Here is a 23,306-nt window from a genome sequence, read left to right on the forward strand (position 1 = left end):
GAACCAGACAATGAAAGCATCGTGCTTGTGTGTTTCGGAAGACTGGGCTCGCTCACCATTTTGAATCCTTTCAGGAGATCGACTGGATTGAGAAGAGCCTTGGCCTTCCGGGCGTTCTCCAGCACGGGTACCATCACATTGCTCCAGAGGGCTTTGTGGAGCTGGATGATCTCCTGAACATTGCTGAAAAGCCTCGCGGGTTCCACCTGCAATCCACGGAGAACAAAGACTGCTTAGACCACGCATGCAAGCGGGTAACTTCACCACCCATGCGTGTGCCCGCCCCGCTTCCTCCAATGAGAACAAAAAGGTACGTGAAAGACATTTGCTTCTAAAAGTCACAAATACCAGTTCAGAACTGCGGGATAAACCTGCCATTAATACAGCGAATCCTGTGTTTTAGCAAAAGGCTTGCTTGATGCTTCTAATTATCGGTGGATAATTTAAACAAGTCAGTGCCCTTCCCCTTCAATAAAAAATCAAGCACACTTTTCCTTCACTAAAAAAGCAAGCACAGGGGCCAATCCACAAAGACTTTACTGTGAGTAACGCAGACCTACTGCTGACCTAATCCAGGAGTGGACTATTCCCATTCACAGAGATGATACTATGAGTAACTGACTTAATCCTGCCTTACTCCATGTAAATTACAGTAACTCAGAGTTACCTGTAGCTACTACTTGGTGAATTGAATTGCCTTCTCCAGGTTTAAATGATGGGCCTGTCAGAGTATTATTTTGCAAATGGGCCCCAGGCTGTAATTCCTGGTGATTCAATTTCGTGAATATTGCAGTATATATATATATATATATTTTTTTTTTTTTTTTTGATAAAAAGGCGTCGTTATCATTCACTTTTTTTCTGTCCATGGCATCAAATTAATTAAAGTATATTTTGGATGCTTGGAGCATTGTTGGTCTTTTTGGAACTCTGAGTCCAGTATGGAATCTCCACGTGGGTCCGTTTTCTGGAGTGCACTCCGAAAGCTTTGTGCCGAGGTACAAAGCAAATAAATATATATATACACACACACACACACACACACACACACACATTCTCCTGCGTGTGACAAACTTTTTATTTTCAGGATATAGTCAAATGGCAATTCAATTAAAGGGATTTTTTGGCATTTCGAATGAGTGCAGTCCCACAAAAAGTTTGAGGTGGCTGTGCCAAAACCATTGTAGACCTCACTGTATTTCCCGACAACAAATTTGGGTTCCGATTTTCTTCCAAATTTCAGATGCCAGTACAGCACATTTAAAGTTCAGGAGACGGGATAAAAAGCTACATTCTTACATTTGATTTTAATTGAGCTTGTGCTTCAGTTCTTATGTTTCCCAAAATGACAGCATTGACGTAAACTTATAATAATACCATTTAAAACAACATGAGGGAAGATTGAAGAAGGAGTGGTGAGGAATAGGGCTTACCTCGCACAAGAGCCCGGATTCCTGGAGGTTAAGCAGACAGCAAAGGAAGAGCTGTGAAGACAAAGCAGAGGGAGCAGGTTTTAAAGGGTGCTTTGGGGCCATTATGTCAGCTTCTGGACCTGGGCAGACAGGCAGAGCACTCTTATGATGCACGCGGTTTGGAAACACAAAGTTGACCCCGCCCACCGCCCAATCCATGGATGCCTGCTCATGATTTCCACTACGGGGGCAAAGATTGCACTCACATCAGTGATGACTTTCAGCTTTTTGATGTACGTTGCTTCCGTGTGCAGGAGCTCCCAGATGGCCTCCTGCTGATGGCACTGCCGCCGCGTCAATGCCTGCAAGAAAGGAAGAGTGGACCAAGTGGGACAAAGGTTAGTTCTAATCCCAGCCATAATCCATCCCGGGCAGCGGCCGGTTAATTCCAATTACGGCAGGTGTAGTTATAGCACAACCAGCCACGATAAGAAGGTTAGCTGGACTCAGTTTGAAATCATTATGACGCAATCGCTCTTCGGGAGGTCAAGCTGTTTAGAGGAGGACGGTAGCCATCTATACATTAAACCGAAAATTAAAATGATTATAATAACTGGCCTAGGATTCTGCTGATCACAACACTGTACAAGTTGGCGGCTGGAAAAGGGGTGGGGGCTTACAGATCCTGGTTTTCAAGAACTCGGTAGCACCCTAGATGCAGAGATTTGAGAACCATATGCAGGGACCGGTTTTGTGAAGCTGGTGTGCTCTTGGTTGTGGTTGCAGGGGACTGTGGCGGGAAGCTTGGCTTTGCAGATGCGGAGCGACAGTCTTTTATAATAGTCTATGCTGCGAGAAATTCATCACTAGTGGGATAGGGGCTCACCCATCACCTACCCGAACCCTAGCTGCCAAGGATGGAGGAGGGGGAGGGGGGGCGACAGCAAGGGCACCGCAGAGCATTTATACTGCAGGGACAACATCTCTATGGGCAACACAGGGCCTCTAATAATCCACTGAGGAAGAGCGAGGATGAAGTGCTTTTGGGGGCCTTTTTATGAGGGGGAGTTAGGATAAAATGTTTTGAAATGTGTAGTACAAATTCTATGAATTGGAGCAGAGTTGACAGGGTAGACTCTGCTCTTGCATGGGCTACCATTTATAAACACAGCATCTTTAACGCAGGCAATTTACAGGAGCATACTAGGAGCAGAACAGTGGTAGTCAAACTTTACATTAAGCCCCCCCCTTGAGTAAAAATACCCTCCCCAAAAGCTATAACTGCTTAGATTTTATATCAAACGCTGCTCTCATAATCCATTTTTAAAAGCCCGACACCCACCTGGAGTTACTTCACGCCCCCGTAGGGAGCAGCCAGCAGTTGGAAGACCACTGTCCTAGGGTGAGCGCATCCTCCCACTCCTGCATGGTTTCTTCGTTGACTGTTACCCTTCAGCATCCTTCTCTTTGCCCACCTTCCCCTAAAAGTACCTTTAGCTATGAACCCATATGTGTGCATTGAGACTAAAAAGAAATAACTGTAGTCTGTAGAACTATACAAGAAGAAAACTTACCGGAGGATTGTTAAAGGTGCATGCAAGAAATATCAAAGGATCTTTCAAGATACTGTTCAATACATTTGGAAGTTATATGGCAAGTGTGTGTTTTACCTCCGGGGCTTGGATGATTTCTTGCCAACTGTCTTCAAGACACAGGTTGGTGTCATCTTCCTCTTCTTCCCAGGAATCCTGGTCAAAGCAGAGCTGCTGCGGCAGCTTGGGGAGGCCGAACATGCTGTACGCATGGAGCTTGCTCTCCAGCTGCTCCATCTTATCAATCTCCTAATAGAGGGGAGAACAATGAAAATGGCTCCAGTGAAAAAAAAAAAAAACCAATGGGCCACTGAAGGGCCCAACCACCACAACAATGAAATTGCGAGCAGACTTCATTCATTATAGCCAGTGCATATTGTAAAAGGATGCCGTACTAGCCCAAAAATAAAGTTGCTTTCTTACATCACCGACCCCCAGAGGTCAAAGGAACTAAAGGGCTACCTTACAATGGTCCCTTATTTTTCAAAGAAATCATCCATCATGCTCTTATGTTTTCCCATCACAGTTACAAGAATTTCAGAGAAGGTGAAGGTACGCATACATATGTAATGTTGTGCTCACACTTGGAGTTTGTACTAGTCACCATATGTGTTAAAAGAATGTACCCTTTGTTAAAAGAAGAGGCCTTCTCTTTATACAGCGACATTTAAGACCTGCTGACCTGGCAAGAACTTGTTTTAACAGAAGAATTGTGTTTGGTCACTGTATGTCGAAGCATGTTGAGCCTGCTAAAACTATCTGCAGATTACGGGTGGGGAAGGAATGAGTAAGCACAGCCTCGTGCACAGAGATAAGGACACAGAAGGGCACGAGAGAGAGCGAATAACAGATAACAGGAAACCACAATAGCAGATGTTGAACTGTTGACCGTTGATGCAAAGTCATGACTGGGAGGAACCGCCTTGTGGTGGACATAATCTATGTGCAGCAATGTATGACAATGTAAAACAGATGGGTATAAAAGGACCACGATGTGCAGGGCAAAGGGCGGCACTTTGACGACTTGCTTTGCCAGACGGTTGAACTTGTGGCCCATTCGCGAATGCTTGTGTGTTAATAAAGCAATGTTTACTCAACTCTTTTCTGTTTGAGTTTTTATAGGGTCCCTTTTGTACTGGTTTTGGTGACGGCGAGAAATCGCACCCACAATTTTGGTGTCAGAAGTGGGACGCGAAGGAGCGACAGTCCGTCACTGGGTGAGGAACGCCGCGGCGGAACCGGAGAAGGAATTGATCACGGGGCCCCAACAACTGAATCCGCACCTTTGATTGCAACCAACGCGTCATCCTTGTTTTTCCGGCTCCGTTGGCGGTGGAACAGCAGGCTGTCGCCCTTCGGGTCCGGAACACTCTGGCGGGACCCTTAAGATAAGTGGTATGGACGGATGCATGATGGAATAAGGAAATAATGATTCAGGGTTTGTGAAGAGGACGGTGGTAAGTCCGTCTATGAAGAAGTAATGTTGAAATGATGATATGATATGTTAGATACGCCAGGAGGATGTATTATTATTGTTAGCCAATAGGTGCATATTTGGGAAAGGTGAGTGTTTTAGGCAATTGTGGTATACCAACAAAATGGGTCAAGCGGCTTCCAGCAAGAGTGGTATAGGCAAGAGACACTATGCCCCTCTTGAAGGAACCCCTGCATTTGATATGTTGATTAAACATGGATTGAATTCAACATTGTTCTTAAAAGAATGGTCCGAATACACAAAAGATTTGATTGAGCATAAATGGCCAGACACCGGGTCCTTTGATGTGGACCGCATATCCAAAGTAGAAATAGAATTAGTAAAAAGACGGGTTAGACCCGCACAGTTTGAGGCTATACGACTATGGAGGGTAGAAGCAATGCGCAGGCGCAATGCTCAGAATAAACAAAAAGCAAAGGAGCAGAAGAGAACGGTAAATCAAAAATTACATGATCTAGAGATAAAAGAGAAGGGTGAGAGGCTAGATCAGTTGGATAGACATATGATGATTAAGAACAGTGGGGGTATGTATCCTGCCGTGCCGGTGCCTCGATATGAAGATGTGATAGGGCTAGAAGCAGAACAAACAACGACTGAATTATTGTTTCCAGGAGCTACAGCTCCACCGGCAGACAGTGAGGGTGAAAGGGTGGAATTCCCAATGAAGTATGGAGACCCAGATAGGTTGATAGACCATAGGAGAACGACTACTGTAGAAAAGGATAGAGATGGAGACTTGCAAATCCTTATGACCGGGCTGTATGGCACACCCCTCAATGACAGCCTACGGGACCAATTGGGGCGTTTGACACCTTTGGAATTTAGGACAGTGGCCACTAAACTATATACCTTTTATGAGGGTAACTGTAAATTGAGAGGACAGAGTACTGCGGATCTGCCCTCAGCATATCAGGACGCTGTCGCGTTACTACCAGTGACTGCGTCCAGTGTTCAGTTATGGGGATGTATGTCCGACATAATAGCGGAAGTCATAAGGGGCGGTGTTGAATGGGAGAAGGAAAAGAGGGCATGGGAAAGAGAGGTGAGGGAAAGAGAGGCTAAACTCAAAGATGCAGACCAGGCGGGCCAAAACGTAGCTAATCGTATGATAGCATCCATACACTCGCAGTCCATGTCCACCCTGGTGAGTCTGATGGAGGGCCTTGGCTGGCCTATACAAGTAAACGTAATTAAATATCTTCTTATTAGAGTGGATGATATAGAAGAGGAAAAGGAGCCTAGGTATGTGTCCCAGTGGAATAGGATTAGGACGGAATTGGATAAGAAACTGCTATCTAATATAAGAGTGGATGATTCAGGGGCGGAAGAATGGAGGATGGCTAAGGTGGAGAAACTATTAAAAGATTATAAAAAAATAAAAGAGAAAGCTCTTAGTCATCAATCCTCTGTTTCGCCACCAGCGCAGGCCCTTGTAAGTGAACAAACAGACATGGAAAAGTTACTATTAATGCCAATGAGAGAGTGCCAACCCACCATAGAGGCAGCCACTGGTAACATGATGCGCACCTATGTGTATGTCCCTTTATCCCGAATTGAATTAATGCATATCACCAAGTCCATCCCCGACCCCCGTATAGACCCGGCAGGATTCTACAAGGAAGTAGGAAAGTTATTCAGACCAGGGTTATTTACCGTAGAGGATGTAGATAACATATTGTTAGCCATTGTCCCAGAAGAAATATGGACCCCCTTTCGTGGCAAAGACAATGAAACAATAAAATGGAAAGATGTAATGGATGCGAGCAAAAATAGAAAACTGCATGAGGAATATCCTGAACCCCTAAGGGGGCATGGCATGGCAGTCCTGAGGGCTCTAGAAAAGGTGTTACCCCCATTTGATGTGAATGTGGAGAAACTGTCCGCTGTGATACAGGGTGCAAGTGAGGAGGTAGCACAGTACTTTCTGCGTTATGAAGCAGCATTCAAAGCGCACAGTGGGCTAGAGATAGGGTCTGAAACGGGCCAACGGTACTTTGCCACAAACTTTGTAGAGGGGCTCCACGGGCCAATTCAGGAGAACATTAGGAGGGCAGAAAGTACATGGATGACTAGGAACCCCCGGGATCTCCTCGAAATGGCTAGGTATTACGAAAGAGGGGAAAGAGTGAAGGGACAACAAAAGGCACGACAAGAGAAGGATTTAAAAACCAAAGTGTTGATGCAACAGTTGCATCAAGGGCCCCAAGGCAGGTATAACTACAATTATAACGGCCCGTCACAGGGCTATAGTAGCAACATGATAGGGGGCCAAGGGACAGGAAGAGGTACAGTGCAAGGAGGTGCGCTATATGGGAGGAGGGATGGGCTACCCCAAGATGTATGTGCCTTCTGCAAGAGACCCGGACACTGGAAATCCCAGTGTCCCCAGAGTGGTGGGAGAGGAAGGGGCGTACGGCCCCCTTCACAGACAACATTTGCCCCAGGAAATAGGACTGGTGGGTACGGCAACCAAGACAATAGAATGTTTAAACCCCCTCAACCCAATGCCTTTGACGGACAAGCAAGAGGGGATGTTCCCTGGCCGGCCCCGCCTCCCCCCAATCTACTGTATCAGCCACAACAAACGACACAAGTACAAGGTGTATGCCAGGGTGAAGAATGTGGAGAAGGGGTATACTATAACGATGATTTTCAGGATAACACAAGCGATATGTCCTGAGGATGCCGGAATGAGATAGCGGGAGTGGTGCAGGTTCCTATAGACCAAAGGGGGCCTTATGCCTCTATTAGGATCGGCCCCCACCGAAACTTGAGATGTCTGGTAGACACGGGAGCTGGAAACAGTTCCGTGAATATCAGAGCCGTCCCCGCTGTCCCATTATCGGATAAAAGCAAGGTATCAGTTGGATTTGGGGGAAATCCAATAAAGACTCCTGTAAGTGAAATAGTAGAAGCGGAACTTCATGGGGTAAAATGGGAGAATGGGTGGCTATTGACCAATCACTGCCCAGAAAACTTGTTAGGTATTGATGCATTAAAAACGCTAGGGGCCACAATATATTGCTCCCCCCAGGGAGTGAGAATGACCATAAGCAAACCTATGAGTATGATAGGAGTAATGCAAACCCTGCCCCCGGAACTCCAAGACATCCCGAATGAACTATGGGCCACTCATGGGAATGATGTAGGAGTGTTGGATGTTTCCCCAGTAGTAATCAAACTAAAGCCTGGTGCCAGGTTGCCCAGGATAAAACAATATCGCATATCACACGAGGGAGAGCAGGCACTATATCAAATAGTACAGGACATGATACGATTAGGGGTGGTAGAGCCAACAAATGATAGCCCTTGTAACTCTCCGATCCTTCCAGTACACAAGAAAGGTGATGAAGCGGTACCCTATCGTTTCATTATTGATTTGAGGGAGATAAACAAAATAGTAGAACCCAGATATCCAGTTGTCCCTAATATTTCAAGTGTACTCACTTTAATTCCCAAAACAGCGAAATGGTTTACGGTAATTGATTTGAAAAATGCCTTCTTCAGCATTCCTATTGCCGAAGAAAGCAGGTACCTGTTTAGTTTCACTCTTCGAGATAGACAGTATCGATTTACTAGAGCCCCGCAGGGATATACAGAAAGTCCCGCCATATTCAGCCAAGCACTAAAAACACAGATGGATAACCTAGCCCTACCCGCTAACACTGCTCTGATACAATATGTTGATGATTTGCTATTATGTGCAGCCACCGAAGAGGAATGCCATTATGTGACCAGATTGGTGCTAATGCACTTAGCAGAGAATAAGCACAAGGTAGCCCTAGCCAAAATGCAGTATGTAAAACAAAAGGTCCATTATTTAGGCTTTGAGCTGTCCGAAGAGGGGCGAACCCTGTCTACTGATCGCATTGCTTTGATACAGTCCATAAAAGGTCCAGACACGGCAAAGGGTCTCCGAAGGGTAATTGGTGTTTTATCCTACTGTAGGCACTGGATTCCTGAATTCTCTGTATTGATCCAGCCCATGCTAAAAGCCTTAAAAGAAGTACAAGAAAACGGCCCATTAGAATGGACACCTGAGATGGAAAAAGCCCTGACAGCTATGAAAGATGTTCTATGCCACGCACCGGCCTTAGGCACACCTGATTATACTAAGAGATTTTGCCTTTTTGTTGATGAACAGGAAGGTTGCGCTGTGTCAGTCTTGACACAGGAACAAGGGGGTAAACAGAGACCATGTGCATATTTTTCTAGCACTCTGGACTCAGTAGCTCGAGGCCTACCCCCATGCATGAGAGCAGTAGCTGCAGCAGCGACAGCCCTAAAACAAAGTGCAGGTATCATCCTAGGGAGTGAAGTAACAGTAAAGGTTCCACATACGGTAGATGTTCTTCTGAATAGAGTGCATACACAGCATTTGACTACAGCTAGACTCACACAGTATGAGATGATCCTGTTTGCCAGTAATGTAAAAATTGAACGGTGTAACACTTTGAATCCAGCGACACTGCTTCCTTTGCCCACCTCACCTGATGACATTAGGCATGATTGTGTGATTCAAATGGAAGAACACACTAAGGGTAGAGCAGACCTGCAAGACACCCCGCTGGTTGATAATGAGGGTATATTATTCTGTGATGGTTCCTGTTTCAAACTGCCAAATGGGGAGACAACAGCAGGGTATGCAGTAACTACAGGGGAACGGTTGATTGAGAGTGGGAAAGTGTGTGAAAAATCGGCCCAGGCAGCAGAATTAATTGCGCTAACGAGAGCATTAGTGTTAAGCAGCGGTATGAAAGTGACAATTTATACTGATTCAGCCTACGCTCATGGGGTGGTTTCCAGTTTTGGTAAACTCTGGGGAGAGCGTGGGTTTTTAACCTCCCAAGGTGATACTATTAAACATGCCCGATTGATTGCTGAATTATTGCAAGCCCTTACGCTGCCCAAAATGGTGGCCGTAGTGAAGTGCTCAGCGCATAAAAAAACACTGGATTATGTCACGCAGGGAAATTCTTTGGCTGACCAGATGGCTAAACTAGCTGCCACAAGGGACACTCGGTGGGAAGCCCGACAGCTCATAGTGGGGAGGGATGTGACTATGGAAGGGACGAAGGAGCGCGTAAAGGAAATCCAAGCAGATGCAACCATTGAAGAAAGACTATCTTGGCACAAGGATGATCAATATGAGGAGACGGTAGATGGGCTATGGGCACATACCAAAACGAACACCTGGGTACTACCTGATGCATACTTACCTGTGATAGTGAGCGTGGCTCATGGTCCAACCCACGTTAACGCAAGAACTATGGAAGAAGTTTTAAGTACTGTGTGGTACAACAAAAGATTGGGAATGTATTGTCGCCAATGGGCAAAACAATGTGAAATATGTGTTTTATATAATGTGGGGAAAGGTGTACCGGCCCCGGCGGGCCACAGTAAGTTACCCACCTGCCCTTTTGAGGTGGTGTATATGGACTTTATACAGCTGGAGCCTGTAAATAAACATTCCTACTGTTTGGTGATGAAATGTGGGTTCTCAGGATGGGTGGAAGCATATCCCCTGCGGGACAATAGTGCCACCTCCACAGCACAATGCATATTGAAACACTGGGTGCCCTTGTATACGGTCCCCAGATATCTATGGTCTGACAATGGGACTCATTTTACTGGTGAAGTAGTACGCAAAGTTTGCAAGGCCCTTGGTATTGATCAACGTTTCCACGCAGTTTTTCATCCTCAATCAGCTGGGATTATAGAGGGCACAAATAAGGTACTGAAGAACAAACTGGCAAAGGCTTGTGCTGAAACGGGACTGAAATGGCCGGATGCATTGCCTATTGCATTATTGAGTATGCGTACTATGCCTAAGCGTACACATGGTTTATCTCCTTTCGAAATTGTTATGGGGCGCCCACCAAGTATTGGGACCCCCATATCACCTAAGAGATTGTCTGAGCAAGCATGGCCTGCATTACAACAGTACTGTATTGGGTTAACTAATAGACTGATTTCTATTAATGCACAGGTGAACGCAGTAGCTCCATCTCCTCTGATAGGAGAAGGTCACGACGTGCAGCCCGGTGACTGGGTTGTTATAAAAGCCTTCGATCGCACCAGCGGACTGCAACCCAGATGGAGGGGCCCGTTTCAGGTGCTCCTCGCAACACAAACTGCGGTAAAAGTTGATGGCAAACCGCACTGGTACCACGTGAATCACGTCAAGAAGACGCTTCCATTACTGATTCCTCCGGAAAAGGGAACCAACCAACCCCAGGTTGCAACAGTACTGCCAGACGCCATTAGTAGGTGTGCCCATCGTCTCCGATCCCGTGACGTGTATGTGCCAAGCAACGTGTAAGGACACTGTTTTGAACTTTGATCATTAGGGAGATGAACATTTGGACTCTCTTGTTGGTTTTAGCAGAATTGTGCCTTACTGAAGACGACGGGCTTGTAGCCTGAAGGGCCTTCGGCGTTCCCCTCCTGGGACAGGCACTACGAGACGTGGGACAGATCGGATGAAGGTTTTCAGTGAGACCTACCACTATTAGAGTAATAAGGACACTGGTGCTTTAAATAGGGGATATTGCTATATCGCTAGGTTGCAACTGATATACGCTGTATACTGAGCCATATACTGAACTATGTCTACACCCGTGTATGCTGGTTTAGTCCCTGAACGGATAAGTGTATGCTCCTCAAACACAGAAGGTAAGAGGAAAATACCAGTTTGTACCACAAGAGGCAAAATTTTGTTTTCTGTATGCACGATAGTAGTACTAATAGCATTTGCCATAATATTCTGGTATCTGGAACATCCATCTAGATATGAATTAAAGAACCTGTTGCCCGAGTCAAATGAAACAGGGAGAACAGATTGGGTCAAGAGCAGGAATCGAGATGCCTATGACCAACACGACCCGGAAGACTATGCTAAAAATGAATACGTGAAGATAATAAACACAACATATGGGGTAGTGAATAAAACTGATTGCTGGATCTGCACCCACATGCCCCGACATAGCAGTGAAGGCATCCCAGTGTACGCATCGCCAGTTACTGAGGATGCCGGGTGTACATTAATTTACATGAGAATAGTGTCAGCACAGCAATACATGATACCGAATACCGCTTGTTATGTTAGAGGAGAGAACAAAACCCTTCTAAAGGAAAAGATACGCTATAAAATCAAAACTGAGGGAATCGGGCTTGCACCTGCTATGGTACAGATAGTAAGAGAACCTCCTCCCCCTATCACCATCACACAAGAGTTTAGGCCAAAGAATATATGTTTTAAGAGGAGCGCAAGAGGTAATCAAAGAATGATCTCGGGGTGCAGTCAAATGGTGAATCTAAATAACTACACGAAGGGATTGTTACAGATTGAAGGACATGCCTACGTCTGTAACAAGAGGGCTTATTTGTGGTTAGCCAAAGATTTTGTTGGGGTATGTTACATAGCCAGAATAATGCCGGCTGTGATGGTATATGCCCCGTCTACTCTGCATAAAGAAATACACAGCAGAAATAAACGAGCAGTAAACCCAAAAATTCCTACGTATCAACCTACAGGATGGGAAACGTTTATAGATCTGATGGGGGTCCTGGTTCCTCCAGCGGGCATCTTTATGAACAGTCAAGAAATCCAAAAGCTAAACAGGGCCCTTGAGTTCGTAATCGAAGAATCTGCAGACCTAATGGAAAACATTACTTATGAAATGAAAGCAATTCGGCTAGTGGCTCTCCAAAATAGGTATGTCTTAGACATACTCACTGCAGAAAGGGGCGGAGTCTGTTTTTTGGTGGGATCCCAATGCTGTGTTTACATACCAGAAGGGAGTACAGGAATCCTGGATGGAGTAAACAAACTGCATAAAGTGGCGGATAGCATCCACCAGGAGGAAGGGTCAGGAGATAGCTGGTGGATGAAGCTCCTGAAAGAAATTGGATGGCAACTTCTTACGCCTATACTGGTTCTAGCGGCAATAGTTGTAGGAATTTGTCTCTGCATCCAATGTTTCCCGGTATGTGTGTCGTGCTGTGTTTCCATGTGTTCTTCCAGCATAACGCGCCTAAATCCAATGGATAAAAGCCATGTACAACAGGAATTTTTTGACATGGGAGGCCTGGAGAAGATTATGGTACATACAGTATGTGATGATGTTGCTTTCCTGCCATCTGCTTATGCTAGGACTGTTTAGATTGATGCTCAAGTGTGAGCAAAGGGTGGATTGAAGGTACGCATACATATGTAATGTTGTGCTCACACTTGGAGTTTGTACTAGTCACCATATGTGTTAAAAGAATGTACCCTTTGTTAAAAGAAGAGGCCTTCTCTTTATACAGCGACATTTAAGACCTGCTGACCTGGCAAGAACTTGTTTTAACAGAAGAATTGTGTTTGGTCACTGTATGTCGAAGCATGTTGAGCCTGCTAAAACTATCTGCAGATTACGGGTGGGGAAGGAATGAGTAAGCACAGCCTCGTGCACAGAGATAAGGACACAGAAGGGCACGAGAGAGAGCGAATAACAGATAACAGGAAACCACAATAGCAGATGTTGAACTGTTGACCGTTGATGCAAAGTCATGACTGGGAGGAACCGCCTTGTGGTGGACATAATCTATGTGCAGCAATGTATGACAATGTAAAACAGATGGGTATAAAAGGACCACGATGTGCAGGGCAAAGGGCGGCACTTTGACGACTTGCTTTGCCAGACGGTTGAACTTGTGGCCCATTCGCGAATGCTTGTGTGTTAATAAAGCAATGTTTACTCAACTCTTTTCTGTTTGAGTTTTTATAGGGTCCCTTTTGTACTGGTTTTGGTGACGGCGAGAAATCGCACCCACAAAGGTAACATTTGTTTATTTATTTATTTTTAAGTACCTTCATGGGGATTCGAACCCGTATCTCACTGGTAATAACATACTAGTGTTATAGAACCAGAAAGGATAGTTCAGGTAAAGCACTCTGGTCTTGTAAACAAGACTACACTGAGCAGCACGGGTTTGGTACTCAGTCCCAGTACTGCGCTTAGAGGCTGGAGTCTGGCATGTAGCACAATTGAAGGAACAGTTTTTTTTGTTAATATAGTCACACTGACCTTGGTGCACTTTATTTGGATTACGTGCTAGGGACATAAAGCCCATATCCAGACCATCAGCAATAACTGCACCCGCAGCATTTGTGTTCGGCAACTAAACACGATTAGCGTTCTAATGCTTTTGGCACAGCTGTGTGTGTGGGAAATGGGAGTGGCTGTGTGGGTTGCCAAGTAACTTAAAACTAGCAAGATAGCTCAGTAGGTTCCGCGCTCGCTGCTGCAATCTTTGTGTGATCTGCAGGTCGCAGGTTCGAACCCTGGCAAGGCCAAATCAGCCTTGCAGCCTTCCGAGGACGATAAAAGTACCAACTTCGATTGGGTGATATTGAATGTAAATATAGTCTTTGTAAAGCGCTTTGGCAAAAGCACTTTATAAATGACAGTCTCATTAAGAGGTGCAGATGTGGGGCGATTAGAAATGGAGGGGTGCACATGGATGTAATTTTAGGGGCGAAGGGGGTGTTTGTGCCCCCCCCCCAACTTTCATGGCACACCATTGTGTCCCCATTCATTTGGCTGGGACACCTTTTCTTCAGATGTCATGTCCCCCCCCCCCCCAACATTTTCAGCGAAGTTACTCCACTGGGGGGGCATAAAGCTTCATGCTGCGGGGAGCAACAAGTAATGCTGATCTTAAATGCATTTCATTTTACCGTGATTCTTTCAATCTTGATAGCACAGCTGTGAAACACAGTGAAGAGCGGGTGGGATGCAAGACAGATGGGACGCCAGGTAGGGGCTGGGTATTGGGGAACTTAGTCAGGGGGAAGAGTCGGCTGAAGGGGGGCGAAATGTTTCACTGTTTTGTGGTACACTTTGACCACTACCTATCCAACTAAGTTAGCAAAACAAGTGGCTCTTTCGTACTCTTCCATGTCACCGTAAAGTGCCACACCCGAGATCCCACTGCCCGACCTCCCCAACACCAGCCCAGGTTCTAATTCAAGTGTTTCACCTGCTCCAGCTCCTCTCTCTATGGACAGTAGACCCCCCCCCCCCCTTACTGTGCACAGCCTTCCGCTGCCTTTCAAAGCTAAGTTTCTCCTCTATAAGAAGACACACATTAAAATAAAATGGTTAAAAATACACTCCCTCATTTGTCAGCATGTCTAGGATTAGCCTTCCTTTTACATATTTATTTAATTTCTTGATTTGGATCACTTCTGTGGTGTACTCTAGTATAAAGGGGCAACAGAGTGCTGTGCAGTCTAAGGAACACACATGGTGAAATGCACACAGCCACAGATAAGCGGCACAGAGAGCAAAATCAAAGGACCATCACAAATAAAAGTACTTCAGAAAAAAAAAAGAAAATAAAAAAAGACGGACAAGAAGGAGGGGCGCGTGGACGAATCAAACCAAACACAGATGTCTACAGGGCTGGGATGGGCAGGTGAAAAAGCTGCGTTTTCAGGAGCAAGGCGATCAGGGGTACACCTGGGGGTCAGGTGGAAGGAAGATAAGGGGCACAACTGGGCTCCGGTGGAAGATGGTCAGGAGAACTGTTGGAAGGGAACTCCATAGTCAGGAGCCATCGACAGGAAAGGCCCAGTTACAAAATGAGGCAATCTTGAATCTAACAAGGTCAAGTCTCTGGGGATCCCCAGCTGTGGGCCAGTCCTACCCCTCCCTGAGTTCTTGGGCAAACCCGATTTTGCACTTTACTATGCGCATTTAGAAAGAACCGGTTTAAGAAAGTCTGGCCCGATATCCTTGGTCTGGTTTTCAGGGTGTGCTCATAGTGTGGCAGTTCTAGCCCAACGCAAAGTCACAGTTCCCATAGAAAAAGCCTGAGACTGCAATGCAAGATCTAAAGCCAGGACAAATCAAAGGGCGGGGCAGACTGAAAAGCACACTGAGCGCAGGAGAGTGCAGCAGAGTGTCAGGAAAGAGGTGGGCAAATGGATAAGCCTGATCATCGATATTTATACTGTGCCCGGTGCCTAGCCTGGTCTGGTCTGAAAAAGTAGCGTGTTGTGACCCTGCCAGGGTGCTGCCAGACATTAGTCTGTGGAAATGAAGAACGGGGAAGGTTGATGGCAAAGAGGAATATATATACATAGTGGGTACCACCAACACTACCAAAAAAACACACTCATCAGCCTCTACAGAACTTTCAACTGGCTCCCAATAGGCAACTTTAAATGCTACTGTGGGATAACACACCAGTTTATTCTCACAATTAAAAACATTACACACATAGGCTTCTGCATTCAGAATCAGAACTTCAGATATTTTGAGCAAGCGCTTTGGCTCCGTTTTTGCACAGGGCCTTACTCATCTGTGAAACTACAGCCAAATGGCCAATAGTGAGAGTCCCCCCAAGCCACGGTCACTTCCCCTTCTATTTTTACGTCGCCAGGGTCGGTGTGGGGGCCTACAATTGTCGCAGGCACCTAGAAAAGTCGCACACAGTCGCAAATGGCAAGGTGTTCCTTTTTTGGGAGTTCAAGAGGGAGTTATCTTGTTAAATGTGTTACAATTGTGTATTTTAAAGAGGATTTGTTCAGTAAAACTAGTCACAACTCCTATCTGCACAGGAAAGTAACTCCTTAAACTGGCCTGCTTTAGCCAAAAAAGTGGCCCACTTTCACCAAAAAATTGGTCCAACAGTAGAATATTGAGCCGGCACTTGGGGCATTGCCCTATTGTGCACTGAGCCTGTACGCCCCTCCAGCCCATGGAGAAAAAAGAAAAACATTCTGTAGTCGCTGGAGGGTACCACGATGTAGGGGAGGTAGGAACCCACAGGCATCGCCCGGCCACCATGTACTTTCCCTAGGAAGGGCAGACTGCTCAGCTTCAGAGCCCTCACAGGAAGTACCGCCTCACCTGCTGGCGGCACCCACAGACAAACGCAGAACTTTTTCCGATGGCGGCATCCTCTCCCAATAGAGCACGTTTGGAGAAGAAAAATAAAAGAGCACTTGGAAAGGATGTGGCAGCAGATGGACTTCAGACCAGATTCTCCTTTAAAAAATGCATTACTTGTTGTTATTGCCCCCAATAAACCCGATTTTGGTAAAAAAAAAAAAAAACATGAAACATACACTATAGACAAGAGGCTGGCAACTAAAGATCCGACCTAAATGGATAAAATGCACCAAAGTTTTATTAGCTTTTGCTGCCATAAGGTATACTGGCCACCACGCTACCTCCACATTCCGGCTTCAGAAATGCACTTGGCCAGCACTTGCTGTTCACTGGGCGTGCTGCTGGGATGCCACGACCAGTAAAGTGAGGGCGCCTAAAACCCATGCTCCAACTATCCAACAGTGCGAAGGACAGACAGCGAGGCTGATGTGATCAGCGGGGGCATGAGGGAGCATGGGGGCTCAGTGGATTCCCCCCTTTGTTGCGCCGTTACTGCGGCTCGTGTGGGGTCACCGTGGCAGGCCTGTGGGACCGGCACTGCCAAAGAGCAGCTGGTGTTAGTGGGCAAGAGGCCGACAGCAAGAGCAAGACCCTAACAATTGGAGCCAGGCTGGCACAAGGGGGGGGGCTAGTGGGGACACTGACAGAAGAACTCTATGCAAGACAAAGGGGAGGCGACAATGACGGAAAAGGGGACAAAGGAGGCTGTGGACATCAAGACTAATTGAGGCCCTGTGGAATTCCTTTTCAGGCATAATTATTTTGCCTACGTATTTGGACGTACAGATTGGGTAGTCACGTGACAGATGCAAGCTGTACACGCCAACAGGAAACCAGCGTCCTGCAGTGGGGCTCTTGAAGCCAACAAGGACCTCGCTTGGCAATTTACTATGCACGAGGAGATTGCAGCAAAGTGTACAAACACTGTATCCAGGGTATACATGACCCACACTCATGAATAAGTCATGTTGGCCTCTCCTAGCCGGTTGTCAGGAGGGAATAACAGGCATCTACATATTAAATAGGTGACGCCCTTCCACTTTAGGGAAGAGGGGGGTAGTGGGCTGGACCCAGCTAAAGATCAGATTCATTAAGGGAGATTCGGCTAGAATTACATGTTGAGGGTTGGATATTGGGGGGACGGGGTGTCTCTTGTTCAGTCTCCACAGCTGGCTTGTTCAGGCAAAAAGAATAGAGCTGCAAGGAGTCTCGTATGCGACCTCATTGACACTTTATCCATTATGCACTTAGCATTAGCACCCGTTCGGTCACAACGCCAGCGTCCCATTAGCGGGCCTTAACTCATTGGAAATGCATTATTCTCGTGTGTACTGTGGACTGAAGTCTTTTTGACCTCAAGGCCGATCACGGAACGGCTGGGGGATGACGCCATGACATGTGGAGACGATCGCAGCACTGAACACAGCACTAGATAGATGATAAACAGCACAGGGCTGAATAGTGGGGAGCACGGCACACTGCGGTGCCGAGGGGGGGGAATCACGGTGTGGCACATAAGGAGGAAAGCTCAGGGGCAACGTGCTCGCCTTGGAAGCCAGATGACACGTAGCAAGCAGCACAGGTTCGAACCCAGGGACTGTGCTTAGAAACATCTGGGTATTAAGCGCGTTATACATAACCTATTATTATTAAGCAAAGATGATTTCTTAGGACTGTACAGAGTGCAATAGATCACAGCACAGAACTAAATACTGGCAGCAGATACCGGGAATTAATACTGGGTGAAGTTGATCATGGCACAGAAGTGAAGTCTGGGTTCAGGTGACCAGAGAACCAACATGAATTCTGGGGTGCAGGTGACCGTACAGAATAATGGGTGTACCTGACCAAAGTAAAGGCCTTAATACTGCCTGCAGGTTATCACAGGATAGAAGTGAATACTGGGTGCAGATGATAACAGGATAGAAGTGAATATTGGAGGCAGATGTAGAAGTGAATACTGGGTGCAGATGTCAACAACACAGACCTGAATGTTCACAACACAGACCTGAATACTGGGTGGAGTGGACCAGAGGATGGACTGAAATACTGGGTGCAGATGACCACAAGATAAAAGTGAATACTAAAAGTGAATACTGGGTGCAGATGACCACAGGATAAAAGTGAATACTAAAAGTGAATACTGTGTGCAGATGACCACAGGATAGAAATGATGACCACAGGATAAAAGTGAATACTGTGTGCAGATGATCACAGGATAGAAGTGAATACTGAGTGCAGATGTTCACAGCACAGACCTGAATACTGGGTGGAGCGGACCAGAGGATGGACCGAAATACAGGGTACAGAGGATCAGAGGATAGAAGTGAATACTGGGTGCAGATGACTGGTACACATGGTCGCACCACAGAATACCCGGGTGCAGGTCCACACAGCCCAGACCAGAATACTCTGTGCAGATGGTCATTGGGTCACAGAGAGAATCGAGGTGGTGCTAAACTGGTCGTTGTTGGGGCACGGAGTTTATCCTTGTGCCCAACGGGCTCGAAGGACAGGAGCAAAGGCTGGCCTCCTAAAGGCCCAAGTGAACTCGCATGCAAGGAAACAACATTGGAGGGAGCAGTTGCTCGCCCAGCCGGCAAGTACCGCAACGCACGAGGCAACGTGCCTTTGTTTGGAAGTGGTCAGGGCCGTAGCTAATGCGCATGTGCACGAAGCACTGTCAAAATATCACAAACAGATCAACAAACAAAGACGGCTACACAACAAGACCGGCGGAATCTTACAGAGGACAATGTGCTCCACGTGTTGATGTCGGATGAATGCATTCATTTCCCCCCAGTTGTGTCCTGCTGCCACCACAGTATTCTTTTTTTGGAGGCTCGTATTTATTTTTTACATTTATAAAGCGCACAGGGCAGTCCGTGGGCATCGTAACAATAATATGCAATGGCTACACATCCTGCTGGCTCTGGAGAGCTTTACACACCTATTACGCAGAAGGTTCCAATGAAGGGGGGTCAAGTACAGGGTGTGGGGGCTTCAATGCAGCCGTTCGTTTTCGTTTCCAAGGCTGCTCACAGCGTGAAACCTAAAAACAGACAGATGTCACGGCACCTCCGCTTTACGCCTACGCCCCCCCCCTCCTCCCCACCCGCAAACAAAACAAGGCGCTGCCAACCCTGACGCTGCCACCGGGAGCCGAGTGGCAGCTTTGCAAACCAAATGAGCTCGCTCATTCTGCCCCCGCCTGGCTTTGCAGTTGTCCAATACTAACATGTTGTTGTTGGCAGCTTGAGTAGACTTCGCGCGGTGACGCTTACGCGAGAGCTTAGTTCCAAGACAAACGCCTTGGGCACTTCTCTTTTTTTGTGGGAGCCCTTTTGTAAGGGGCAAACCTAGGGTCCTAGTCCGGTAGCAGGGTTCTGCAACCTTGGCTCCCCTTCTATTTTCGACTGCATCTCCCCTAAACCTTAGCCAGCGTAGTCAATAGTAAGGGATCATGGGAATTGTAGTGCAATACATCCAAGGCGCCTTTGGTTGCAGACAGCTGAAGGAAGAGGGTCCTCAAATGACAAGGGATGACGTTTTCAGAGGCCTGAAGACATACAGGAGCAATTTTAAGATGTTACAATACAACATATGAATCTCTGGAGCAACGCAGGGTTCGCTGATGGTTTTGAAGACAGCGAGGTGTGACCCTCAGTTCTGAATTATGTGAAGCAGGAGTTATCCAGGACAGTGCACAGAGGGGCCACGGGGGATTTAATTCAACGCTGTTGCGGATTGTTATTAGTTATTTATTTTATAACACGCCTACGGTTTCCAAGCCCGTACTCGGGCCTCAAACCTGTGTTGCTGCGCGTCGTCTTGCTTCCAAGGCGAGCACGTTGCCCCTGAGCTATCCTCCCGAGAATCATCAAGGCTTCTTGGAATTGATGGTGTTCTAGAAGTTACACCTGCACAAAGACGGGAAGCTGCTTCATCTAACAAAACTCTTCCACCCCACCCCCCAAACAAGAAGGAAATCTGCACCACTGAAACCCCCAAAACACACTGCTCCTGCTGCTGCCTCGGAGGTTCGTCAACGGCGAGGACGTCACCCGTTCAGGGTTGTAATATGCATCTGCATACTCATGAAGTGTGCCCTCTAAGAGTCCCCAGCTTTACCTGTGCTTACTGTTCATGTGGGGTACTGTAGATTCTGGCTGTAAAGTATCCAGACTGGAAACATCAAGACGACTGTACAGTGAGTATTAAGATCTTCCAGCATCTGAGCGGGTTGTATACTGGAAGGTGCCATGTCAGGCTCAATGGTACCCGGCACAAGGGCATCAGGAGGGCCCAGCAGTGCCACCTCTGCCGCTTCACACGTCTCAGGACGGGGCCAAAGAGTGGCAAAGCCCCTCTCTTTATATGCAGCCCTATAACCCCCCTACCCCAGTTCCATACAACCGGTGGCGGCGCCTGAGAATGTCGTCATCACGACACTCAGCGCCTGAATGACACCCCCTCTTACTTAACCTGTGCAACTCATTCCTCAGCCCGCCACCAGGCATCCCACACCCCAGCAAAGTGCAGGGGCCGCTATTGGTAGATCACAGGTTTGGTCCTCCGGTTGCTCAGCGCAGTGCAATGAGACACTATTATTATTGTATAGTTTCTGAGCTCCTGACATGTAGCACCGGGAAACTGGAAAGTCAATTTTTCCGGATCGGGTCTTCCAGTTGCTCAGCACAGTGCATCTTGGGACATGTAGTTTCTAGGCACATGGTATCCAGCATCGGGAAGGTTAGAGAGTTCTTATTCCGGTTCGAGTCTTCCAGTTGCTCAGCACAGTGCGTCTTGTGGCATGTAGTTTCTAGGCACATGGTATCCAGCATCGGGAAGGTTATCTGGTTCGGGTCTTCCAGTTTCTCAGCACAGTGCATCTTGTGACATGTAGTTTCTAGGCACATGGTATCCAGCATCGGGAAGGTTAGAAAGTTCGTATTCCGGTTCGGGTCTTCCAGTTGCTCAGCACAGTGAGTCTTGTGACATGTAGTTTCTAGGCACATGGTATCCAGCATCGGGAAGGTTAGAAAGTTCTTATTCCGGTTCGGGTCTTCCAGTTGCTCAGCACAGTGCATCTTGTGACATGTAGTTTCTAGGCACATGGTATCCAGCATCAGGAAGGTTAGAAAGTTCTAATTCCGGTTCGGGTCTTCCAGTTGCTCAGCACAGTGTGTCTTGTGACATGTAGTTTCTAGGGACATGGTATCCAGCATCGGGAAGGTTAGAAAGTTCGTATTCCTGTTCAGGTCTTTCAGTTGCTCAGCACAGTGCACCTTGGAAGATGGAGACTGCATGGTTTCTGGTTTTAACATACGAGGGGCCAGATTACAGAAACTTTGCACCGGTGCAAGTGCAAAGTTTGCATGGTATTAGCACTAGGTAAAAGTGTGCCCTATTTTTAAAAACATTGGGACACATTAACCATTTCGCCTCGACAAGTGCAGTTTGGCATACTGGAAGCACCAGGGCTAAAAATGCCCTAGTGCCATGTATTTTTGCATCAGGACAAAGTTTGCCCTAGTGCTAATACAATTCCGTATTGCCCTGGTGCAAACATGTAGTGAAAATGAATCTTTTTAGCACTAGGGCAATTTTTGCCCTAGTGCTGTTAATATACCAAACTGCACTTGTCGAGGTGCAATGGTTTTTTAATGTGTCCCAATGTTTTTTTTAATGGGCAAACTCTGCTCCAGTGCTAATACTGTGCAAACTTTGCACTTGCACCGGTGCAAAGTTTCTGTAATCTGGCCCCTGGAAGGTTGGGAAATGCAGATTCTGGTTCCAGGTCGTACAGTTGACTGTGAAAGACGGAGGAGTTTTATATTGTGAATGGTTAGTTGCACCTTTTACCCAAAGTGGAGAAAATCCTCACGTGACTAGACCACCCATAATGCCTTGCCTCAGCATGGGAGTGGCATGGCCTGCTGCCAATGGAGTCAGACCTGCAACCCTTCCAGCACTGCCGGTGACCTCTCCAACTCAGACTACTTTGGTGAAGGCCTGGGAGTTTTGTTATCAGGTCTGGGGGTGTTGTGGAGCAGCAGACTCGGAACAGGGAATACAGGAGGTGGTGGTCTGTCACTGGGAAGCAACTGCTTGGCTGCTTCACCTCGACTTCTCACCCTACACAAACACGACTTCAATGAAGGAGACACAACCGCCGACAAAATGATCACGCCTTTCTGATTTGCACTTTTTTTCCAGTTACTGTGGCTCTGACTCAGAGCTAATATCCGGCCAGACCTAAAAAGGGTAATCTTCCTCCACATTTTAATTGGTTTGCTTTCCTTGCTTCTTCTAAAGATTTAATTTTCCTAGTATGTTAACACTCTACTCATGAACAGCCCCCTAACTCGTATACATCACGTATAGGCCCATGTGTGGGCACGGCGCCACCCTAAAGGGTGGTCACACTAGTGGCGAGTCATGAATTGCAACCAAGATGATACCCCCATCCACCCGTCGCCACCTGCAAGGGCTTGACACTCTCCGAATAGCTCATGTTTTTCACATAGTGCACGACCAATTTCACAAAAAAAGCCTCATCTTAATGAAAGTGATGTTTTCGAATGGGCGGCGCGAGGGCTGGGAAGCAACTGGTTGCCTTTGTGAACAGGGATTCTGATGGCACAGCCACTGTGAATCAGATAGTGTGTAAGCTTGCAGCTGCTCCCCCAAGACACCCACGCTCTGTACCCTGCCCAGATCATGGTGTCATGCCAACACATGCATCCAAAGACTCTGAACCCACAGGCGTCTCCCTGCCCCCGGCCCACTCCACCCCGCATTGACACGTAAGCTCTGAAATTGACTCACTGAAATAACCGAGTGTATAACGCCATTTGGC

General features: G+C 46.9%; 1 protein-coding gene across 6 annotated transcripts in view; it reads right to left on the reverse strand.

Annotated features, from left to right (window-relative positions):
* Positions 1 to 23,306, reverse strand: part of PLEKHG5 (pleckstrin homology and RhoGEF domain containing G5) — a 1,536,154-nt gene that overhangs the window by 24,132 nt on the left and 1,488,716 nt on the right. For all 6 annotated transcript variants that reach the window (XM_069610302.1, XM_069610307.1, XM_069610303.1 and 3 more), the window contains 4 exons: positions 3,083 to 3,253; positions 1,679 to 1,774; positions 1,434 to 1,484; positions 57 to 206 (listed from right to left, as the gene is read on the reverse strand). In XM_069610302.1, the coding sequence (XP_069466403.1) occupies positions 57 to 206; positions 1,434 to 1,484; positions 1,679 to 1,774; positions 3,083 to 3,253 (468 nt within the window). The remainder of the gene's footprint in view (positions 1 to 56; positions 207 to 1,433; positions 1,485 to 1,678; positions 1,775 to 3,082; positions 3,254 to 23,306) is intronic.

The sequence above is a fragment of the Ambystoma mexicanum genome, chromosome 8, assembly GCF_040938575.1.
Source record: "Ambystoma mexicanum isolate Mex_15411 chromosome 8, UKY_AmexF1_1, whole genome shotgun sequence".
Taxonomy (NCBI): domain Eukaryota; kingdom Metazoa; phylum Chordata; class Amphibia; order Caudata; family Ambystomatidae; genus Ambystoma; species Ambystoma mexicanum.